The following is a 19,858-nucleotide window of genomic DNA, read 5'->3' on the forward strand; positions in this document are numbered from 1 at the left end:
TACAGTAGTACCTTGTTTACATTGGACTATGTGATGTACATATCCTTCCCTACCCTCCCTTAAATCATCATTGTATTTTTGAATATTGTAGATGTGCTAATGTCTTCTGTTTTCACTCAGACTCCCAAGTAAATACTGAATACGGACCTTAAGGTTTGACCATAAATGTTTTGAATTAGTGCAAATTTTAAATGAGTTATGGGTATGAGCCTATTAATGATAGAAGTACCCAAAGACAGATTGATCTTTTGTTTAGTCAGCAGATGCACTGTTATGAAGACAAATAGAGCTTGATGCTGAGAGAGACTGAGTACTCGCTCCCTCTGAAGTCAGTGAAAATTGCAGGTGCTCTGCACATTTAGAACTATTCCAAGTGAACTGTTGGATCTAAGAGAAATTAAAGGGACAGGCTTCATTTTTTTTTTTTTTTTTTTACTAATGATTTGACCCAAGAAAAACTTCTTAGTGGTACCTAATTAATGTAAAGGAACAACAATACTTGTTTCAGAGTAACAGCCGTGTTAGTCTGTATTCGCAAAAAGAAAAGGAGTACTTGTGGCACCTTAGAGACTAACCAATTTATTTGAGCATAAGCTTTCGTGAGTTACAGCTCACTTCATCCGATGACGTGAGCTGTAGCTCACGAAAGCTTATGCTCAAATAAATTGGTTAGTCTCTAAGGTGCCACAAGTACTCCTTTTCTTTTAACAATACTTGTGTGAAACCAGGACATCTATTTATTTAGATTATTTTCAAGTGCCTGCCCCTGGTAATTCTAAGCACTTTAACAAATATTTTAAATACATAAAAAACAAAGAATAAAAGCTAAAGAAAATCAAGCAAACTTCCCATACAAGTCAATTCCACTAGAAAATAGTACTTGACTAATAATAATGTGTATAACTAACCACCTCAAAACTCAAACCCTGCCTTCATTAAAAGCCCAAGAATGTAGATCAGGGTTGCATAGTGTTCTAAAGGTTAACAAATTCAGGCTCTGTTGGATCCAAGGTGATTATGAGTTTGAGTTAATGACCCTGCACAGAAAGCATGCTGGCACAAGATCCCTCTCCATTTTAAACCTAGTGGCTGCCTATTTATGGCTACAACTTTAGACTACTAAAAAGACTTGGGAAACTGTATCCAGGTTCCCCCCTGAAAGTAAAGGTCACACTATTTTCACCAAGACCATTATTTATGTACTTATTTATTTAAAGTGCTCTTGGCCAAACCTACTGCCTAAGCAGCCAGGCCAAATACCCACAAATTGGTAACCAAAGTAGCAAATCAGAGGTGCTGATATGGTTTCTGTCAGCACTTCTAGTTGCTTTTGTTCTGTCTACTAACACTACGTCAATTTTGCATAGACTAAGACTTAAACATGCCCCAGTTTGAGTCAACTGTTGGGATGAATTGCTCGACTGCACCATCTGGGTCAGAGACAAGATAAAGATGTGAGCTGGGTGTCCTCAGTATATCTTTTACAGCCCCTCCTATTAGTTTCTTGTCTGTGTGAAGCAGGATGAAGCACATGAAAGAACTCTTGAAGCAGATGAGCAATTGCCCAAACTACCTCTAAGATCTCTGGCAAAGAAAAAGAAAAGAGCTTTGAGTGACTCCACCAAACCCTTTTAGGGATCAAAAATATGCCCACAATACATTTTGATTAATAATATTGTAAGCAATTGACAGACATATAAGACTCCATTATCGTCTTCCATCTCCAAACCAACTCTACCATTGCAGCTGATATACTGGAATGTACTCAGATCTGAAATCCAATGGGCTGGGGTCAAGACACTTGTTCAATTGACCCACTGCAACCTTCTTCACCATCTTTCCCCAAAAAGAGGGGATAGACATATTTATAATTAGCAAGGCTGTTAGCCTCGAGACAGTCATCCTGAGCAGAAACTTTATAATGGATTTCTTAAGGGTAGCAGACAGCCTGTCCTTCTGAAGGTAAGTGTTGATGGTCTCCACAAAGTGCAGACCAGTGCTTCTTAACTGATCTTCAGCCAGGAAGAATATGAGTCCAGTTCACATTACTTGAGAGCTTCTAGAACTGCAGTGAGCAATGCCAGCTGAAATTCATGTTTTTTTCCTTGCTGATATGGAGGCAATCTAGATCTGAGCAATTTGTATCCACACAAGAACTTGAAAATTCCTTGTGGGGAATAATATTTGGCTCTGTAGCTGAGTGAAAATAATTTGAATCCATTAACCTGTCCACCTACAGCAGTTCCACTTAGGTACTTAGCAAATACCATGGTAGATGTGGTTCACTGTTGAATTATTTTGGAGAAGTTTTTTGGCTTCTGCTATTCAGGAGATCAGACTACATGATCATATTGGTATTTTTTGGTTTTAGAATCAACAAATAAGACTGTCAGATACAGACACTAAATATGAATTTATACTGTGTACAAAACAGTTGTTAAAATAGTGTTTCAAAGTGCTTTTAAGAATATAGTTTTAATTTCTTGAGCAATTGTCTTTTTTTCAATATGTGTCTGATTTATGAGATCTGATTATGTAAACCACATTGCATTACATTGGTCTGGTTTTGTAATGACGCTGAAGGCAAATGCAATCCCAGGATGTGTTAGTCAAGGTATTTCCAGTTGAGATAGGGAAGAATTAATCCCATTGTCCAAAGCACTGGTAAGACCTGGTCTGGAATACTGTGTATAATCCTGGTCACCCATGTTCAAGAAAAATGAATTCAAATGGAGCAGGTATATAGAAGAGCTGCTTGGATGATCAGGGAAATGGAGAGCCTATTTTATGAGAGCAAACTAAAAAAGCTTGGCTTGTTTAGCCTAGCAAAATGAAAGCTGAGAGGGGATGTGATTGCTCTCTATAAATACTTTGGGAGGATAAGGAGGAAGAGAAGAAGATATTTAAGGTAATGGACACTGTTGGCACAAACTGGCCACGAACAAATATAGACTGGAAGTTAGAACAAAATTTCTAGCCTCAGAGGAGTAAGGTTCTGGAATGGCCTTCCAATAGGAGTAGTGGGGGCATCTGCCTAACTGGTCAGGATAGAGCTTGATACGTTTATGAACAGCATTGTACGATGGGGTTGCCTGCACTAGCAGGAGATTGGATTCAGTGACCCATGAGGTCCCTTCTAGTCCTATGTTCCTATGGTTAGAATGTAATCTTGCATGATTGATAAAGAGATTATAACATAATATTGCATAAGCCTGGGAAATCTTATTTGACAAAATGTTTTTTTCTGGTATTACTGTTTCAGAAAAACTTGTATTAGACATTTAAATAGACGTAACTAATTATGGAAAAGTTGTGGGTTTGAATTTTATAAATTTTTTTTGTATGTGGCCAATTAAAACATGACAAAGCATATAACATTATCCAAAAGTCCAGAAGCTGGGATATAGGAATAACGATCCAGCACCCTAGAATCAGAAATTAGAGATGGAAAAGACCCAGTGCCATAGATCATCTAGTCCGGTGGTTCTCAAAGCTGGTCTGCCGCTTGTTCAGGGAAAGCCCCCCGGCGGGCCGGACCAGTTTGTCTACCTGCCGCGTCCGCAGGTTCAGCCGATTGCGGCTCCCACTGGCCGCGGTTCACTGCTCCAGGCCAATGGGGGCTGCAGGAAGCGGCGCGGGCCCAGGGACGTGCTGGCTGCCCTTCCCACAGCCCCCATTGGTGACAGGAGAGAAGCGACTTTGTCTGTACAAAGTAGAAGCTGGTCTCCATATTGGAAGAGAAGGTTCAAGGTCTGGAGCAACAGGTATCGACCCTGCGTTGCATAAGAGAAACTGAAGATTTCCTGGACAGACGTTAGGATATGCTTCTACGGGCACAAGGTTCTGAAGATTCAGAGCAGGCTGCACATCGGGGACAGGAGGACGGTGAAGAAATTTGGCATCATGTGACCTCCAGAAGAGAAAAGGGGAACGTCCATGTACCAGCAACACATATACAGGTAAGTAACCGTTTTCATGTTCTCTCCACAGGTACTAATGCGGAGAGTGGACCAGATGATACGTCTGAGGGAAGGGAGCAGAAGGAGACTCCGCCGATTGGAAGGCATGAGATGCACTGTCCTAGGGTTGGGGGTTCCATGACCACTGCTCCCAAGAGAAGGAAGCAGGTGGTGGTGATCGGGGACTCTCTCCTCAGGGGGAGTGAGTCATCTATCTGCCGCCCCGACCGGGAAAACCAAGAAGTCTGCTGCTTGCCAGGAGCTAAGATTCGCGATGTGACGGAGAGATTGCCGAGACTCATCAAGCCCTCGGATCGCTACCCCTTCCTGCTTCTCCACGTGGGCACCAATGATACTGCCAAGAATGACCTTGAGTGGATCACTGCAGACTACGTGGCTCTGGGAAGAAGGATAAAGGAGTCTGAGGCGCAAGTGATGTTCTCGTCCATCCTCCCCGTGGAAGGAAAAGGCCTGGGTAGAGACCGTCGAATCGTGGAAATCAACGAATGGCTATGCAGGTGGTGTCGGAGAGAAGGCTTTGGATTCTTTGATCATGGGATGGGTGTTCCAACAAGGAGGAGTGCTAGGCAGAGACGGGCTCCACCTAACGAAGAGAGGGAAGAGCATCTTCGCAAGCAGGCTGGCTAACCTAGTGAGGAGGGCTTTAAACTAGGTTCACCGGAGGAAGGAGACCAAAGCCCTGAGGTAAGTGGGGAAGTGGGATACCGGGAGGAAGCACGAGCAGGAGCGCGTGAGAGGGGAGGGCTTCTGCCTCATACTGAGAAAGAGGGGCGATCAGCGGGTTATCTCAAGTGCCTATACACAAATGCACGAAGCCTGGGAAACAAGCAGGGAGAACTGGAAGTCCTGGCAAAGTCAAGGAATTATGATGTGATTGGAATAACAGAGATTTGGTGGGATAACTCACATGACTGGAGTACTGTCATGGATGGATATAAGCTGTTCAGGAAGGACAGGCAGGGCAGAAAAGGTGGAGGAGTTGCACTGTATGTAAGAGAGCAGTATGACTGCTCAGAGCTCAAGTATGAAACTGCAGAAAAACCTGAGCGTCTCTGGATTAAGTTTAGAAGTGTGAGCAACAAGGGTGATGTCGTGGTGGGAGTCTACTATAGGCCATCGGACCAGGGGGATAAGGTGGACAAGGCTTTCTTCCGGCAAGTCGCAGAAGTTACTAGATCGCACGCCCTGGTTCTCATGGGAGACTTCAATCACCCTGATATCTGCTGGGAGAGCAATACAGTGGTGTACACACAATCCAGGAAGTTTTTGGAAAATGTAGGGGACAATTTCCTGGTGCAAGTGCTGGAGGAACCAACTAGGGGCAGAGCTCTTCTTGACCTGCTGCTCACAAACCGGGAAGAATTAGTAGGGGAAGCAAAAGTGGATGGGAACCTGGGAGGCAGTGACCATGAGATGGTCGAGTTCAGGATCCTGACACAAGGAAGAAAGGAAAGCAGCAGAATACGGACCCTGGACTTCAGAAAAGCAGACTTCGACTCCCTCAGGGAACTGATGGGCAAGATCCCCTGGGAGAATAACATGAGGGGGAAAGGAGTCCAGGACAGCTGGCTGTATTTTAAAGAATCCTTATTGAGGTTACAGGGACAAACCATCCCGATGTGTAGAAAGAATAGTAAATATGGCAGGCGACCAGCTTGGCTTAACAGTGAAATCCTTGCTGATCTTAAATGCAAAAAAGAAGCTTACAAGAAGTGGAAGATTGGACAAATGACCAGGGATGAGTATAAAAATATTGCTCGGGCATGCAGGAGTGAAATCAGGAAGGCCAAATCACACCTGAAGTTGCAGCTAGCAAGAGATGTTAAGAGTAACAAGAAGGGTTTCTTCAGGTATGTTAGCAACAAGAAGAAAGTCAAGGAAAGTGTGGGCCCCTTCCTGAATGAGGGAGGCAACCTAGTGACAGAGGATGTGGAAAAAGCTAATGTACTCAATGCTTTTTTGCCTCTGTCTTCACGAACAAGGTCAGCTCCCAGACTACTGCACTGGGCAGCACAGCATAGGGAGGAGGTGATCAGCCCTCTGTGGAGAAAGAAGTGGTTCGGGACTATTAAGAAAAGCTGGACATGCACAAGTCCATGGGGCCGGATGCATTGCATCCGAGAGTGCTAAAGGAGTTGGCGGATGTGATTGCAGAGCCATTAGCCATTATCTTTGAAAACTCATGGTGATCGGGGGAAGTCCCGGATGACTGGAAAAAGGCTAATGTAGTGCCCATCTTTAAAAAAGGGAAGAAGGAGGATCCTGGGAAGTACAGGCCAGTCAGCCTCACCTCACTCCCTGGAAAAATCATGGAGCAGGTCCTCAAGGAATCAATTCTGAAGCACTTAGAGGAGAGGAAAGTGATCAGGAACAGTCAGCGTGGATTCACCAAGGGCAAGTCATGCCTGACTAATCTAATTGCCTTCTATGACGAGATAACTGGCTCTGTGGATGAAGGGAAAGCAGTGGACGTGTTGTTCCTTGACTTTAGCAAAGCTTTTGACACTGTCTCCCACAGTATTCTTGCCAGCAAGTTAAAGTAGTATGGGCTGGATGAATGGACTATAAGGTGGATAGAAAGCTGGCTAGTTCCGTCGGGCTCAACAGGTAGTGATCAATGGCTCCATGTCTAGTTGGCAGCTGGTATCAAGTGGAGTGCCCCAAGGGTCGGTCCTGGGGCCAGTTTTGTTCAATATCTTCATAAATGATCTGGAGGATGGTGTGGATTGCACCCTCAGCAAGTTTGCAGATGACACTAAACTGGGAGGAGAGGTAGATACGCTGGAGGGTAGGGATAAGATACAGAGGGCCCTAAACAAATTGGAGGATTGGGCCAAAAGAAATCTGATGAGGTTCAACAAGGACAAACGCAGAGTCCTGCACTTGGGATGGAAGAATCCAATGCACCACTACAGACTAGGGTCTGAATGGCTCGGCAGCAGTTCTGCAGAAAAGGACCTAGGGGTTACAGTGGACGAGAAGCTGGATATGAGTCAACAGTGTGCCCTTGTTGCCAAGAAGGCCAATGATATTTTGGGATGTATAAGTAGGGGCATTGCCAGCAGATCGAGGGATGTGATCGTTCCACTCTATTCAACACTGGTGAGGCCTCATCTGGAGTACTGTGTCCAGTTTTGGGCCCCACACTACAAGAAGGATGTGGAAAAATTGGAAAGAATCCAGCGGAGGGCAACAAAAATGATTAGGAGACTGGAACACATGACTTATGAGGAGAGGCTGAGGGAACTGGGATTGTTGAATCTGCGGAAGAGGAGAATGAGGGGGGATTTGATAGCTGCTTTCAACTACCTGAAAGGGGGTTCCAAAGAGGATGGCTCTAGACTGTTCTCAGTGGTAGCAGATGACAGAGCAAGGAGTAATGGTCTCAAGTTGCAGTGGGGGAGGTTTAGGTTGGATATTAGGAAAAACTTTTTCACTAGGAGGGTGGTGAAACACTGGAATGCGTTACCTAGGGAGGTGGTGGAATCTCCTTCCTTAGAAGTTTGTAAGGTCAGGCTTGACAAAGCCCTGGCTGGGATGATTTAATTGGGGATCAGTCCTGCTTTGATGACCTCCTGAGGTCCCTTCCAACCCTGATATTCTATGATATTCTGCCCTGGGATATGAGAAAAAGGCTTTCTTTTACTCCAGCCAGAATTTTGTGGGCCCTGTCTTCCCCGTTCTCATGAAGAAGAGAAGCTCTTCACACAAGAAAGTTGTTCAGATCCTTTTTCAGTCATTTGGATCCCCTGGTCCCCTCCCCTTGAGCTGCCCCTTGTAATCTTATGCACAGGGACCAGGCTTCAAGCACCGGGGGTTCACCTCAATTATGTGTCTTCCTTCCATGCACATAAAATTGTGTACTAGGTAAATTTCTTAATGATAACTTATAAAAGGCTCAACTTACTGAATTTTATCTAACTATATACTTGCTTTCTCCTCCCTGCTTCATTATTACGTGGTTTAGAGGAGGAAGGGTAAAGCAGCAATATTAATTGATTTCTTCTAAAATAAACAAAAATCTTTCAAAACCTGCTTTGTGTTGTACTTTCCTATTAGATGGCCAGGTGAGGTTCCAGCTGAAGTCAAAGAGAGACACTCTCGCATAACCAAGAGCAGATTTTGGTAATGGAAGGTCAAGGAGATGAAGGCAAATATCACTATTGTTTCAATAATAGGTTATTCCACCTCTGCAGAGCAAAACTGCACCAGCTCTGCTCTGAAGTCACTGGGAATGGGGGATGCTCAGTATGTCTCAAGAAGAGCTTAACCCCTGGCCGCACTGGGCCCTATAGTGTATAGAGGTTAATATATTAAATTTGTTTTGGCTTGTTCTCTGTGAAGAAATTAGCTAAGATAAACATCCAAGTATATATTTAAGATATTTTTTTTGTTCCCTAGGCAGCAGGAGCAATCCGTCCTCTCGTCTCTACTGTTGTTGCTTCCTCTGCAGATGGTTCCTTAGACCATTCACTAGAGCGTTCCAGGTACAGAGCAAGTGAAATGCCTCAGGCTTTCCTATTTGATATAATCTATCAAGCATATCATCAGGTAAGAATCTGGGCTTTTCAAAATAGAAGCTCACTTCTCCCCCTTAATGTACTGTATGTTAAAGGAAACTAAGTCACCTTGTTTGGTTTTTCTGAAAATTATAGTTGAAATGTCTATAAATCTATCACAGATTATATGAGATTGCATGTAAATCATTTCAGTGTAGTCTCCTAATGACAATGTTTTATAATAATATTTTATAACTTTTTACTATGATTTGCGTACTAATGACAGTTCTTATGATCTGTTCCATTTATACTGTTATCAAACTGCCAAATACAAATGTGATTCCTGGGTTTTAGGTGGCAAAGAAAATCATTATCTATGCCTAATGGTACGTGATGAAATATGTATTTTGTATATTATGAACCATATTCTCTGATGGTGTAATTCCATTATAGTCAATGGAATTATACCAGAGAGAATTTAGCTGTTCATGTATTTTAGCAATGTATGTCTCTTCCTTTGTGCATTAATGTATCATTAAACCTGTTAAAATTAATGCTACAAGCCTGACTTTGAATTAAGATTCCAGTAACCGAGAAAACTCACAAAAGTCAGAAAATTAGCAATTACACTTCCTCTTACTTTCTCTCTATCTTTGCGGTAATCTTTGTCCCTTATTCTCCTCTTTTCCCATGACACATTGACCTCTTCCACTTCCTGGGTGAAGATGACTCAAGCAAAGAAGTCCCCTACTCGAGGATTAAGGGCCTGATCCAGAGTCCATTGGAAAGATTCCCATTGATTTAGAGTTTAGGTCTTGATTCAACAAAGTACATAAGCTAGTGGACTAACATGCTTAAAGTTAGATATATGTTAAGTATCTTAATGAATCAGTGGAGTAAGTGGCAGGACTTTGTGGAGGCAATCCTGTGTGTGAGTAGTGTAATAATGCACAGTGGGATATGCTAAAATATTGGAAGATATTAATTTTGCAAATATCAGTTAATGTATGTGAAACTATAAAATATTCCATGCATCATAGTAAATTATTAGATTCACTAGATACATTGATTAATGACTGATCATGATATATATGTGAATACAATCTCTGTTTTAACTTTCCATTAATTAACTGTATTACATTAACACCATCTTGATTGAACTGAAAAATTTGGAGCAGGAGATTCTAATGAAACCTTAATTATTTCACCATTATCCCCTGTGATGTTTTCTTTCATTTGCCTCACCCTACACTCAGAGCTTACTGGAAGCACTCCAAACTCTAATCTCCAGGCTTCACTTCCTCTTCACACATCGACTTGTGGAGAGTTGCCTATCATCCAGGGATCTCCAAGGTTGGTGCCTGGGAGCATGAGATTTCTTCACTTGCCACTTGGCAGGAATTCTTTCAGTTTACTAATGTGTAAAGCATGGTACCTCATGGTTGAAAAGAAGAATCTGTTACAAATCTTTTGCAAGAATAACAACCTGTGTTGTGGGGGCAAAAGACCTATCTGGCTTTAAGATTAAACTCGATAAGTTTATGGAGGAGATGGTATGATGGGATAACATGATTTTGGCAATTAATTGATCTTTAACTATTCATGGTAAATAGGCCCAATGGCCTGTGATGGGATGTTAGATGGGGTGGGATCTGAGTTACTACGGAGAATTCTTTCCTGGGTATCTGGCTGGTGAATCTTGCCCATATGCTCAGGGTTTAGCTGATCGCCATATTTGGGGTCGGGAAGGAATTTTCCTCCAGGGCAGATTGGAAGAGGCCCTGGAGGTTTTTCACCTTCCTCTGTAGCATGGGGCACGGGTCACTTGCTGGAGGATTCTCTGCTCCTTGAAGTCTTTAAACCACGATTTGAGGACTTCAGTAGCTCAGACATAGGTGAGAGGTTTATCGCAGGAGTGGGTGGGTGAGATTCTGCGGCCTGCATTGTGCAGGAGGTCAGACTAGATGATCATAATGGTCCCTTCTGACCTTAATATCTATGAATCTATGAAGTATTTTGAGTCTTAGCTGAAGCTTACCCCCATATCATCACTCCTGTTTATCTACTATGAATGAAATAAAGCAGGGGTTCTCAAACTGGGGGTCGGGACCCCTTTGGGGGTCATGAGGTTATTACATGGGGGGGTCGCGAGCTGTCAGCCTTCACCCCAAACCCTGCTTTGCATCCAGCATTTATCATGGTGTTAACTATAATGGTTAATCTAAGTGTTTTTAATTTATAAGGGGGGTCGCACTCAGAGGCTTTCTATTTGAAAGGGGTCACCAGTACAAAAGTTTGGGAATCACTGAAATAAAGTATTTTTTCCACATGAAATCTACATGAAAAGGATGTTACCATTGCATTGGTAAACTCTCAAAATTCAGGAGATGTCCCTCTCCCCCCATGAGTATCTGTTGTGACTGGTTTTAATTACATGGTCATATACTATTTCTCAAAACATACTGTATAATATTGTACTCTGTTTTTCTAGGGTTAGGTTGTGGATACCCCATGTGCAGGTACACTAGAGAGCTGGGAAGGGCGTAAAGGAGTGTTGCTGTCCCTCCACTGCATTGTTCAATGGCCAGCCATATTTGCAATCTCTGTGTTTCTCTGAGTACTGGGAATGCTCCCACCTAGAGTGTGCACTTCTCTCCCCTTGCAGGAGCAAAACTCCAAAAGGGGGCATTGAGGAACCAGGGCTATGATCCCTTCCCCACACCCATTGCATTGACTACATGCTGTTCATCTGAAGGGATGGTGCAACACGCACAAATGCTCTATGCTTTGGAGCTCTGGAAAAGAATACACTTCACTAAAACTTCTTAAATATTTCTGGTCGCAGGTGGTAGTGGTTGTTGTTATTTATTTGTACTGCAATAGCACTTAAGGGCTCCAATCAAGGATCAGGGCCCTGTTTGTGCAAGGAACTATACAAACAGATTACAAAAAGATAGCTGCTGCCCTGAAGAGCTTTGTGTAGCTCAGTGGTTTGAACATTGCCCTGCTAAACCTAGGGTTGTGAGTTCAATCCTTGAGGGGGCCATTTAGGGATCTGGGGCAAAAATTGGGTCCTGCTTTGAGCAGGGGGTTGGACTAGATGACATTCTGTGTTCTCTTCCAACTCTGATATTCTATGATACTGGGGCCTGATTCTATGACTGGAGGTGGAGATGGCAAGAAGATAGCTAAAAGTGCTTTGCAAGCCTTAACTAATCTTCACAAAAATCTCATGAAAAACGTAGGTATCATTTCACCATTTTACAGATACAGAAAGAGAAGTTAAATGTCTTGTCCAAGATCAGACAGCAGGTCAGATGGCAAAGCTGGGAATGGAGTCCAGCTCTTCTGTGATCTGCATACTAGACTATGCTCTTACTCTGTGTAGAAAACACAATAGTGACCTTTATGACATAACACTGGAGACGAGTTGAAGGCCACTTTCACCTTTACTGGTTCCCCAGGTTTCCCAGTTGAATATATGTGTGCTGTTTTATTTTTTTATCTGATATTGTACATCACATTTTTGCAAGTAGGATCTCATTTTAGTGTTTGCTCATGTCTCTCATTTCTCTATGTCCGTTTTCTATTACCGTTCTGTCCACAGAGGTATTTGTATCATCTCTTAACTTGGAACGTGTGAATCTCATTAGTAGGCTGTTTTACTTGCCCTTCTAGATCATTAATGAAGATATTAAATGAGATTGGATCTAACCCACTAATCCCTAAAAGAATAAATATATTTGAAACAAAATAAACTAGAAATAACTAGAAATGCCAACAAACAGTAATTTGACTGGCTATTGAACATTTATAGGTGTGATGGCTATGGTTTCAGATATTTAATTTGTGTTTTGAAAAAAGAGCTATTCTTCTTCACATGGCTGCAGAGGTGCATTCCACTCAGATGTGTGCATGCCCAGTGCTCACTGAAACTGGAAAACTTTTGCTTAGCAGTATCTGTAGGGACGCCGCTCGTGCCCTATGGCCCTTAGCTCCTCCTGTGGCTATTTAAAGTGGCTGCAGCGACATCCCACCCACCCGCCCCCCACCTTCAGGTCCTTTGCACTGAATGTCAAGAGTAGAGACTACGATACAGACAGGTGGAGGGTGGGTCGTGGAATATACGTCTGCACCCACATCTCAAAGAGAGAAGACATTTGAGTCTTTCACATTTTTACTAGAGGAATGCAAATGATTGAAAAAGAACTGCTTAGTCTCCTGGGAAAATAATGTAAACATTTCTTTTAAAAATTATGACAATACAAACAGCTATATCAGCAGTGTCCAAATTTTTGAGTCTCTGGGCAAAACATATTTCCAAAAGGTCAAAAGGTTACAACCAATGCTTTGGGCCATATTTCTGTCCTATTCTTCTCCCTCTGCACCCTTTCCCCTTTACCGCCTTGTTCTGGGGAGGAGAGTCATCCTTGGATAGATACTTCTCAGGCTTAGGCAGAGCCAGTCAGCTCCTATCCTGTTTTCCCTGAGGTTCCTACTGTCCAACAGGAAAACTGGCACCAGAAGTACTCTCTCTTATCCCTTTCCTGTGATACAGCAAGGAGCCAACGGACATGCAGCAAGGAAGTGACAACTGTTCAGAGCGCTCTCAGCTCACATGCGAGCAGCACCTAGGGCTTCAGGGGAAGCAGTTGGAGTCAGTTGATCAGAGAATGACTATACCTCTTCCCACAATGATGGGGCTGATTCAGACCCTTCAATTTAAAAATCAGAGAGGACAAATTTTCAAATTATAATTATATATTTCTTTTTAACACAGTTGCCCTCAAAGGCCACAGATTTGACATAACTGAGTTATATACAATATTTTGTCATAATCCCATTATACCTATTCATATATTATAGGTGAAAGAGGCAGCAACAGCTACAATTAAGAATGCCTAACATTTTCCAGTATAAGCCTCTATTTTCAGTTGTTTATAGCTTTGCCAAGTGCTAGCCATTTGGCCTGAAATTTTACATGTTAGCTGTCTGCCTCAGAATGAATTTATTTTGCAAAGTTTCAGCAAAAATAGCTTAGCCGTTTCTGAAAACAAGGTTAGGGGAAAATGTGTATGTTTTATTTGTTTAAAAAATTTCATCTGCTTTATTGAAGTGTTCTAATATCGCCATCTCCTATAGCTGGAACTTGAACTTTGTCAGGGAGGTACCTTTTGCTGCCCTAATGAAAATCCATTGAGATTTTGCTAAATTAAAAGCCTCTTCATATCACCATGTGCATGTAGTCAGTGGAGCCCTAGTATGCCCACTGCACTGGGTATGCTCCCAGGCCTCACTCAGCTTTCTGCATGGTGCAGAGTTAGAGTTCTAGATGGGGCAGAAACACAATGACTTCCTCCCCTCCAAGTGCATTATCCCCATGGACTAGATCATAGGTTCTCATACCCTTTCAATATTACTACATACAGTTGTTAGCTACAGTATCATATACTTTTTTTTTCAATCAGTGCCCTTGGAGGTCAGTGACTTGAGGCAGAGAATTAGAAAAAGAGAAAGAACTTCCTTTTGTGTTTGCAGCACTGGACAGGGACTCAGGACCAACTGGGTTAAATTCTTTGCTCTGCCTTAGACATCCTCTGTGATGCTGGGTAAGACACTGTACTGCAATGCATGCATGCAAGGGGACTGAATTATTGTTGCATAGGCAACCTTAACTCTGGCATTTTCTAACTTATTAGGTTCATATAAATGGAATTTCTGTTTTTAGGAACAGACATTTATTCTATCCATATCAGCCCCCAGGGAAATCAGAAAACTAGAAGTGTTAATTATAAATCCACCCTTTCCAAGAATAGCTAAAAAAGTCTTATTTGTTAGACCAGACTTGTTCTTTTTTGCCTAAGGAAGTTTCAGTTTTCCGTTCAGATTTTTAAATTAAACTAGGAGCCTATATCCCAAGAATCCTCCTGAAGTCTGAAAAGAAAGACAGGGTACATCATTTCGTGGAAGTTAGGCATTCCGCAGAGCAATATCTTAAGAGGAATTAGAGTATCAGAAAGTCAAGTAGACTATCTGTTTCCTTCCATCATATTATGCTTGGGCTGATTTCTATACAGACCTGATCCTGACAGATTGTGCAATGCATAGAAGCCCTTTGTACTGAGTAGTAATACAAAACATCATGTTATGTCATGTCACATTATTGTAACAAAGTAGCAGAACATTATGTAGAAAAGGCTGAAATACACATTTCATACTGTATGCTGTGTCAAGGTTAGGTGTTCATTATCTAGGTATATTTATCAAGGTGGGATAGTTGTAAACAGTTACAGAGCCTTGCTTTCCTGGCAAGTGGACAGCTATGAACAGAAGTGGAATAGCAGGAGAGCCTGAACAGAGTCTAGAGAGGTGTCCGCAATAAGAAATCGGGAGAAGACACAGCTAACTGCTAGTGGACTAGCATTGACAAGCTGAGTGCCTTCTAGGAGGCAGCAAGTACGTGCAGATGATGGGGAGCAGCAGATTTCAAAGGGTTGTAGTGTAAGAACACTGCAATGTTTTTTGTACAGAGAAGCCTCTGCTCTCCATTAAAGGGGATTAGTGGAGGTTAAATAACATGTTCCTTTTTTAAGGGAGCAATTTCTATTTGAAAATCATACTTCCAATGGAAAAGGTTGTATCTATTTTATAAGTAACCTCTATTATTTACTATACCCGAAAGAGCTTAAAGTAAAAACAGCTTCTCTATTTTTTGGTGTTTATACTTAGTTCATTTGACTTTACTTCATGTATAGTCAATTTGACAGTTTTGTTAATGGTGGACCTTTCCCTGGCACTGCAAGAGGGTTTTTAACAGTGATCACAACAGCAAAGATGAAAGTGAAGTTGAAATAGACCAACCAAGAGGTAGGCGTATGCACTGAGAAGGGGTTAGCCCTGAGCCTGTTTAGGAGTGTTGCTCTCAAGCCTGCCCCCAAGACCCTTGTAAACAGCAGTGGGGAGCAAAATCAGTTCCAGGATTCAGCCCTAGAGAGGTCAGATTGTATGCTGTTTCTTGTTTGGAGGCTTCTTCAGGGATGTACTAAATTAATACATCTCCTGTTCATGCCCCTCCTCCAGACAGCACAACCCACTTTTCGGGCAGTGGTGGCAAACACACCTGGTGAGGGGAGTTTGCAAAATCTGCCTGCATAGATGAGGACCTCTGATTATAAGCAGACAAAATAATATAATGTCAGGAAGAATCATGCAAATACTTAAATGCCATATCCGGAGAAGCAGATGTTCTTCTGGAACCATTACAGGATATCCACAGAATTTGGGGATGGGATGGAGAGAAGAGAAGTTCTGCAAACTGTTCAATCAGGGCTCTATCTCAAACATTCTTTTTAAAGACTAACAATTTTCTTATATAGCAGATCTCTGGGGATTATGCAGGGAAGAGGTGGCTGGAAATATGAAAGGAAGTTCGCTATTGCTAGGTCCACTGTAATAGTAGTTACTCATAGATTTGCCTTTTCAGCACGTACATGAGTATAGGGAGCTACGTATGTGTGATTTGTAAACTTCTGAAGTACATCTTGAAGGGGAATAGCATCATTAGGGTTTTTCTTTCAGGCAAAATATCTAGATTGATTCTGGGACTTTATGTGGGTGCCATCTTTGCTGAAGAAATGAATGTCTGTTGAATTAACATTGCCTGTAACAATTGAGATTAAGTGAAAGTAGTAAACTAATTGTTAACTAAGACATTGGTACTTAGGTACTCCAAAGGCCCATAATATTTAGGGTAATACTATCAGTAGGAGCTGAAGTAAGTGGAAATATATTTAATCATGACTGGAGGGAAGCATTGATGGCAGACATAATAAGCTCTTTTTGTTGTTTTTAATGTAGCTGTCTGGAAGGGAGGTAGTAACATCCAGTTGTGGTCAGTAAGGAGGTGGAGTGTGACGGAATTGAGGTTGTGGATAATGGGGAAACCCACTTCCCTGTATATAGACATTTTGTAATTCATTGTGGCCTTTCTGAAGAATCTTGGACTGCTGACATTCTCCTTGTCACCTGAAGTTGTGGCTGTGGAGTAGCTAAGGATTGTAACATGTCAAACTGTTGCAGATAATGGTTCAGAGACTTGGCATAAATGACAGACTAACAAGGCCAGGTTACACTGCATCATCATGGGAAGCAATTATTGATTTTCTTCTTAGTCTTTTTCTATTTGTTTTTGTTGTTCCTTTTTTAAAAAGAAATAGGAATGGTGTAACTAAACTAGGAAAAGCAAGCTAAGAAAAATTCTGGAAAGGGTGTGTGGGAGCTCAGAAGTCAGTGCTGCTCACACGTTTTGTGAGACTGTGGTGCTAAATAGTGTCTCAGATTCACATTTCAAACATTCTGTAGCTCCATTGGTCACTCATGCCTGTTCAAATGTGATCCATTGGGCTGGAGGTTGACATCCATTCAGACACAAAAGATACTTAAATCTTTGCTTGAAATCCTTTGGTTATGAATTGATTGTGTGGAGTATAGATGTTTGTAAAAGCACTGAAAGTAGTGTTGAATCAGATTATGTTGTACATTAAGGTGAGGTAGATGGACAGATCTAACCATAGTCCATAATGAGTCATAATGCACTTTGATATTTTTCAAGGAGGACTTGGAGAGATATTTATAGCAAACATATTGCCTCCATAAGGATGATCTGCTACAGTAGTGATGTCAGTCAACCTCTATGAATCCATCCCGTATGTATTTGAGAATCACTATATGTTGTATTACAGCTTAGGGTATATGTGAATTTTGAGCTGGAGGTGTAAAGTCCAGCTCAAGTAGACATATCTGCATTAGCGCTGATTGAGCTGGTGCATTAAAAGTAGAGTATAGCCATCATGGCATGAGCAGTGGCTGCCTTGGATACGTACCTAGCATCTTGGATGGGTACATACTGTGATAGCTAGGCCCTACGGCCGCTCATGCTCCCGTAGCCACACACTACTTTTAGTGTGCTGTCTTAGTGAGAGCTAGTGAGGGTATGTCTCCTTGAGCTGGAATTTACACCTGTAGCTCAAAATTTAGATGATAATTGCACTTTTCTTTTACTACACTAATATGTGTGTGTGGGCTGTCCTGCCTCTCGTCAACTCTATTATGGAACACAATGATAGTGCATCAAAAAATTAATAATGAATTGGCCAGGAACTGGGTAAAATCACCTAATATATTTAGAAATATACTCAATAGAGTTGTACAAGCCAACTAAATAACAAACAGAGCAATGCTGGATTCTTTCTAACATGGAGTCCGTGATGTAGACTACTTCAACCTGCCTACAAAATATAATCAGTAATTATACTGTTATGTTTGAAAAACTTAACTTTATTTTTATTGCTGTACTTATATTTATGTGTTAAGTTTCTGGGTGCTTTTCAAGTTTTCTGGAGCATCCCAGAGGGTTATTTATTTGTGTAACACTTTTTGCCTCTTAGGTTAATAAAGAGCTGGATTTTAATCCTTGCTCTCTCAAAAGTGTTTTTAGAATATGGAAGTACTCATTCTCTCTCTAAAACAGAAGCATTGATATTTAGTGGTATAGTAAAGTAGCATGGGTTCATTTGAGTTTGCAAAATCCCACATCACTGGATATTCTACAAACATGAGAATCTGTATAGATTATAATATTTAGTGGCATGATAATGTAAAGTTAGGGAATATGTATACTTGAACAATTTTAAATTTTTCTATGTGTAATCTAAACATAAAACCAACTTGACAGGGGAAGAAAATTCTGATCAGTTCATAGATTCTGTGCTCTTTTATCTTTTAGAAAAACATTCAATCTTGATTTTAAAATTGTCAGTGATAGACAATCCACCATGATGCCTGGTAAACTGTTCCAGTGGTTAATTACTCTTACCATTAAAATTGTATGCCTTATTTCCAGTCTGAATTTGTCTAGCTTCAACTTCCAGCCACGGGATCTTGTTGTACCTTTCTCTATTATTTGGAAGAGCTCACTACTAAATACTTCTTCCCTGTGAGGGACTTATAGACTGAAATTGTTGCCTTTTACTCTCTGTGTTACTAAATAGATTGAGCTCCTTGAGTCTGTCACTAAAAGGCATGTTTTCTAATCCTTTAATCATTCTTGTGGCTCTTCTCTTTCCAATTTATTAACATCCTTCTTGATTTGTGGACAGTAGAACCGGACACAGTATTCCAGCAGTGAACATCTGTCCTGTAAGAATGGTATACATTATTTGTTCCTAGTTATATACATTTATATTTAGCCATATTAAAACACACATTGTTTGCTTGTGCCCAGTTTACCAAGCAATTCAGATCACTCTGAATCATTATTTACTACTCCGCCAATTTTTGTGTCATCTGCAGACTTTATCAGTGATGATTTTGTGTTTTCTTCCAGATCATTTATAAAACAGTTAAATAACATAGGGCCAAGAATCAGTCCCTGCAAGACATCACTAGAAACAGACCTGCTCCTGGATGATTCCCTGTTTATAGTTGCATTTTGAGACCTATCAGTTAGAAAGTTTTTAATCGATTTAATGTGTGCTATGTTAATTTTATATCGTTTCAGTATTTTAATAAAAATGTCATGTGGTACCAAGTTGTCTGCCTACAGAGGTCTAAGTATGTGATGTAAACACGACTACCTTTAATCAATCAAATTTGTAATCTTATCAAAAATAGATATCAAGTTAGTTTCAAGGATCTGTTTTCCATAAACCCATGTTGATTTGCATTAATTACATGACCCTTATTTACTTATTTATTATTCAAATATCAGATCAGCTGCTCCATTATCTTGCCTGGGATTGATATCAGACTGCCAGGTCTGTAATTACCTGGGTCCCATATGAGTCATCCTGTTTACCCTTTTAAAAACTGTCACAACATTAGCTTTCTTCCAGTCTTCTGGAACTTTCCCAATGCTCCAAAACTTATTGAAAATCAACATTAATGATCCCGTGAGCTCCTCAACCAGCTCTTATAAAACTCTTGAATGCAAATTATCTGATTTTAAATTCTCTATCTTTAGTAGCTTCTGTTTAACATCCTCCAGGGATACTAGTGGGATGGAAAGAACGTTATCATCACTATAGATGAAACTATAGCATCTGTTTTTTCCCCCAATACAGAACAGAAATATTTATTGAATACTTCTGCCTTTTCTGGATTATTATTAATAATTATACCATTTCCATATAGTAATAGACCAGTACTATTGTCAAGATTCCTTTTTTTCCTAATATATTTTTAAAAAACTCCTTTTTATTGTTTTTAACTCTACTGGCCATAAATTTCTCCTTGTGTCCCTTGGCTTCCCTAATCAATTTTCTACAATTTCTAATTTCTGATTTATATTAATTACTCACAACTTCCCTGTTCTTCCATTTC

The 19,858-nt window shown here is 41.0% G+C and overlaps 1 protein-coding gene across 8 annotated transcripts in view; it reads left to right on the forward strand.

Moving 5' to 3' along the window:
• The window catches only part of CRPPA (CDP-L-ribitol pyrophosphorylase A), a 180,140-nt gene that overhangs the window by 38,406 nt on the left and 121,876 nt on the right, over positions 1–19,858 (forward strand). For all 8 annotated transcript variants that reach the window (XM_037890592.2, XM_043541121.1, XM_037890588.2 and 5 more), the window contains exon 3: positions 8,382–8,531. In XM_037890592.2, the coding sequence (XP_037746520.1) occupies positions 8,382–8,531 (150 nt within the window). The remainder of the gene's footprint in view (positions 1–8,381; positions 8,532–19,858) is intronic.

The sequence above is a fragment of the Chelonia mydas genome, chromosome 2 (assembly GCF_015237465.2).
Source record: "Chelonia mydas isolate rCheMyd1 chromosome 2, rCheMyd1.pri.v2, whole genome shotgun sequence".
Lineage (NCBI taxonomy): Eukaryota > Metazoa > Chordata > Testudines > Cheloniidae > Chelonia > Chelonia mydas.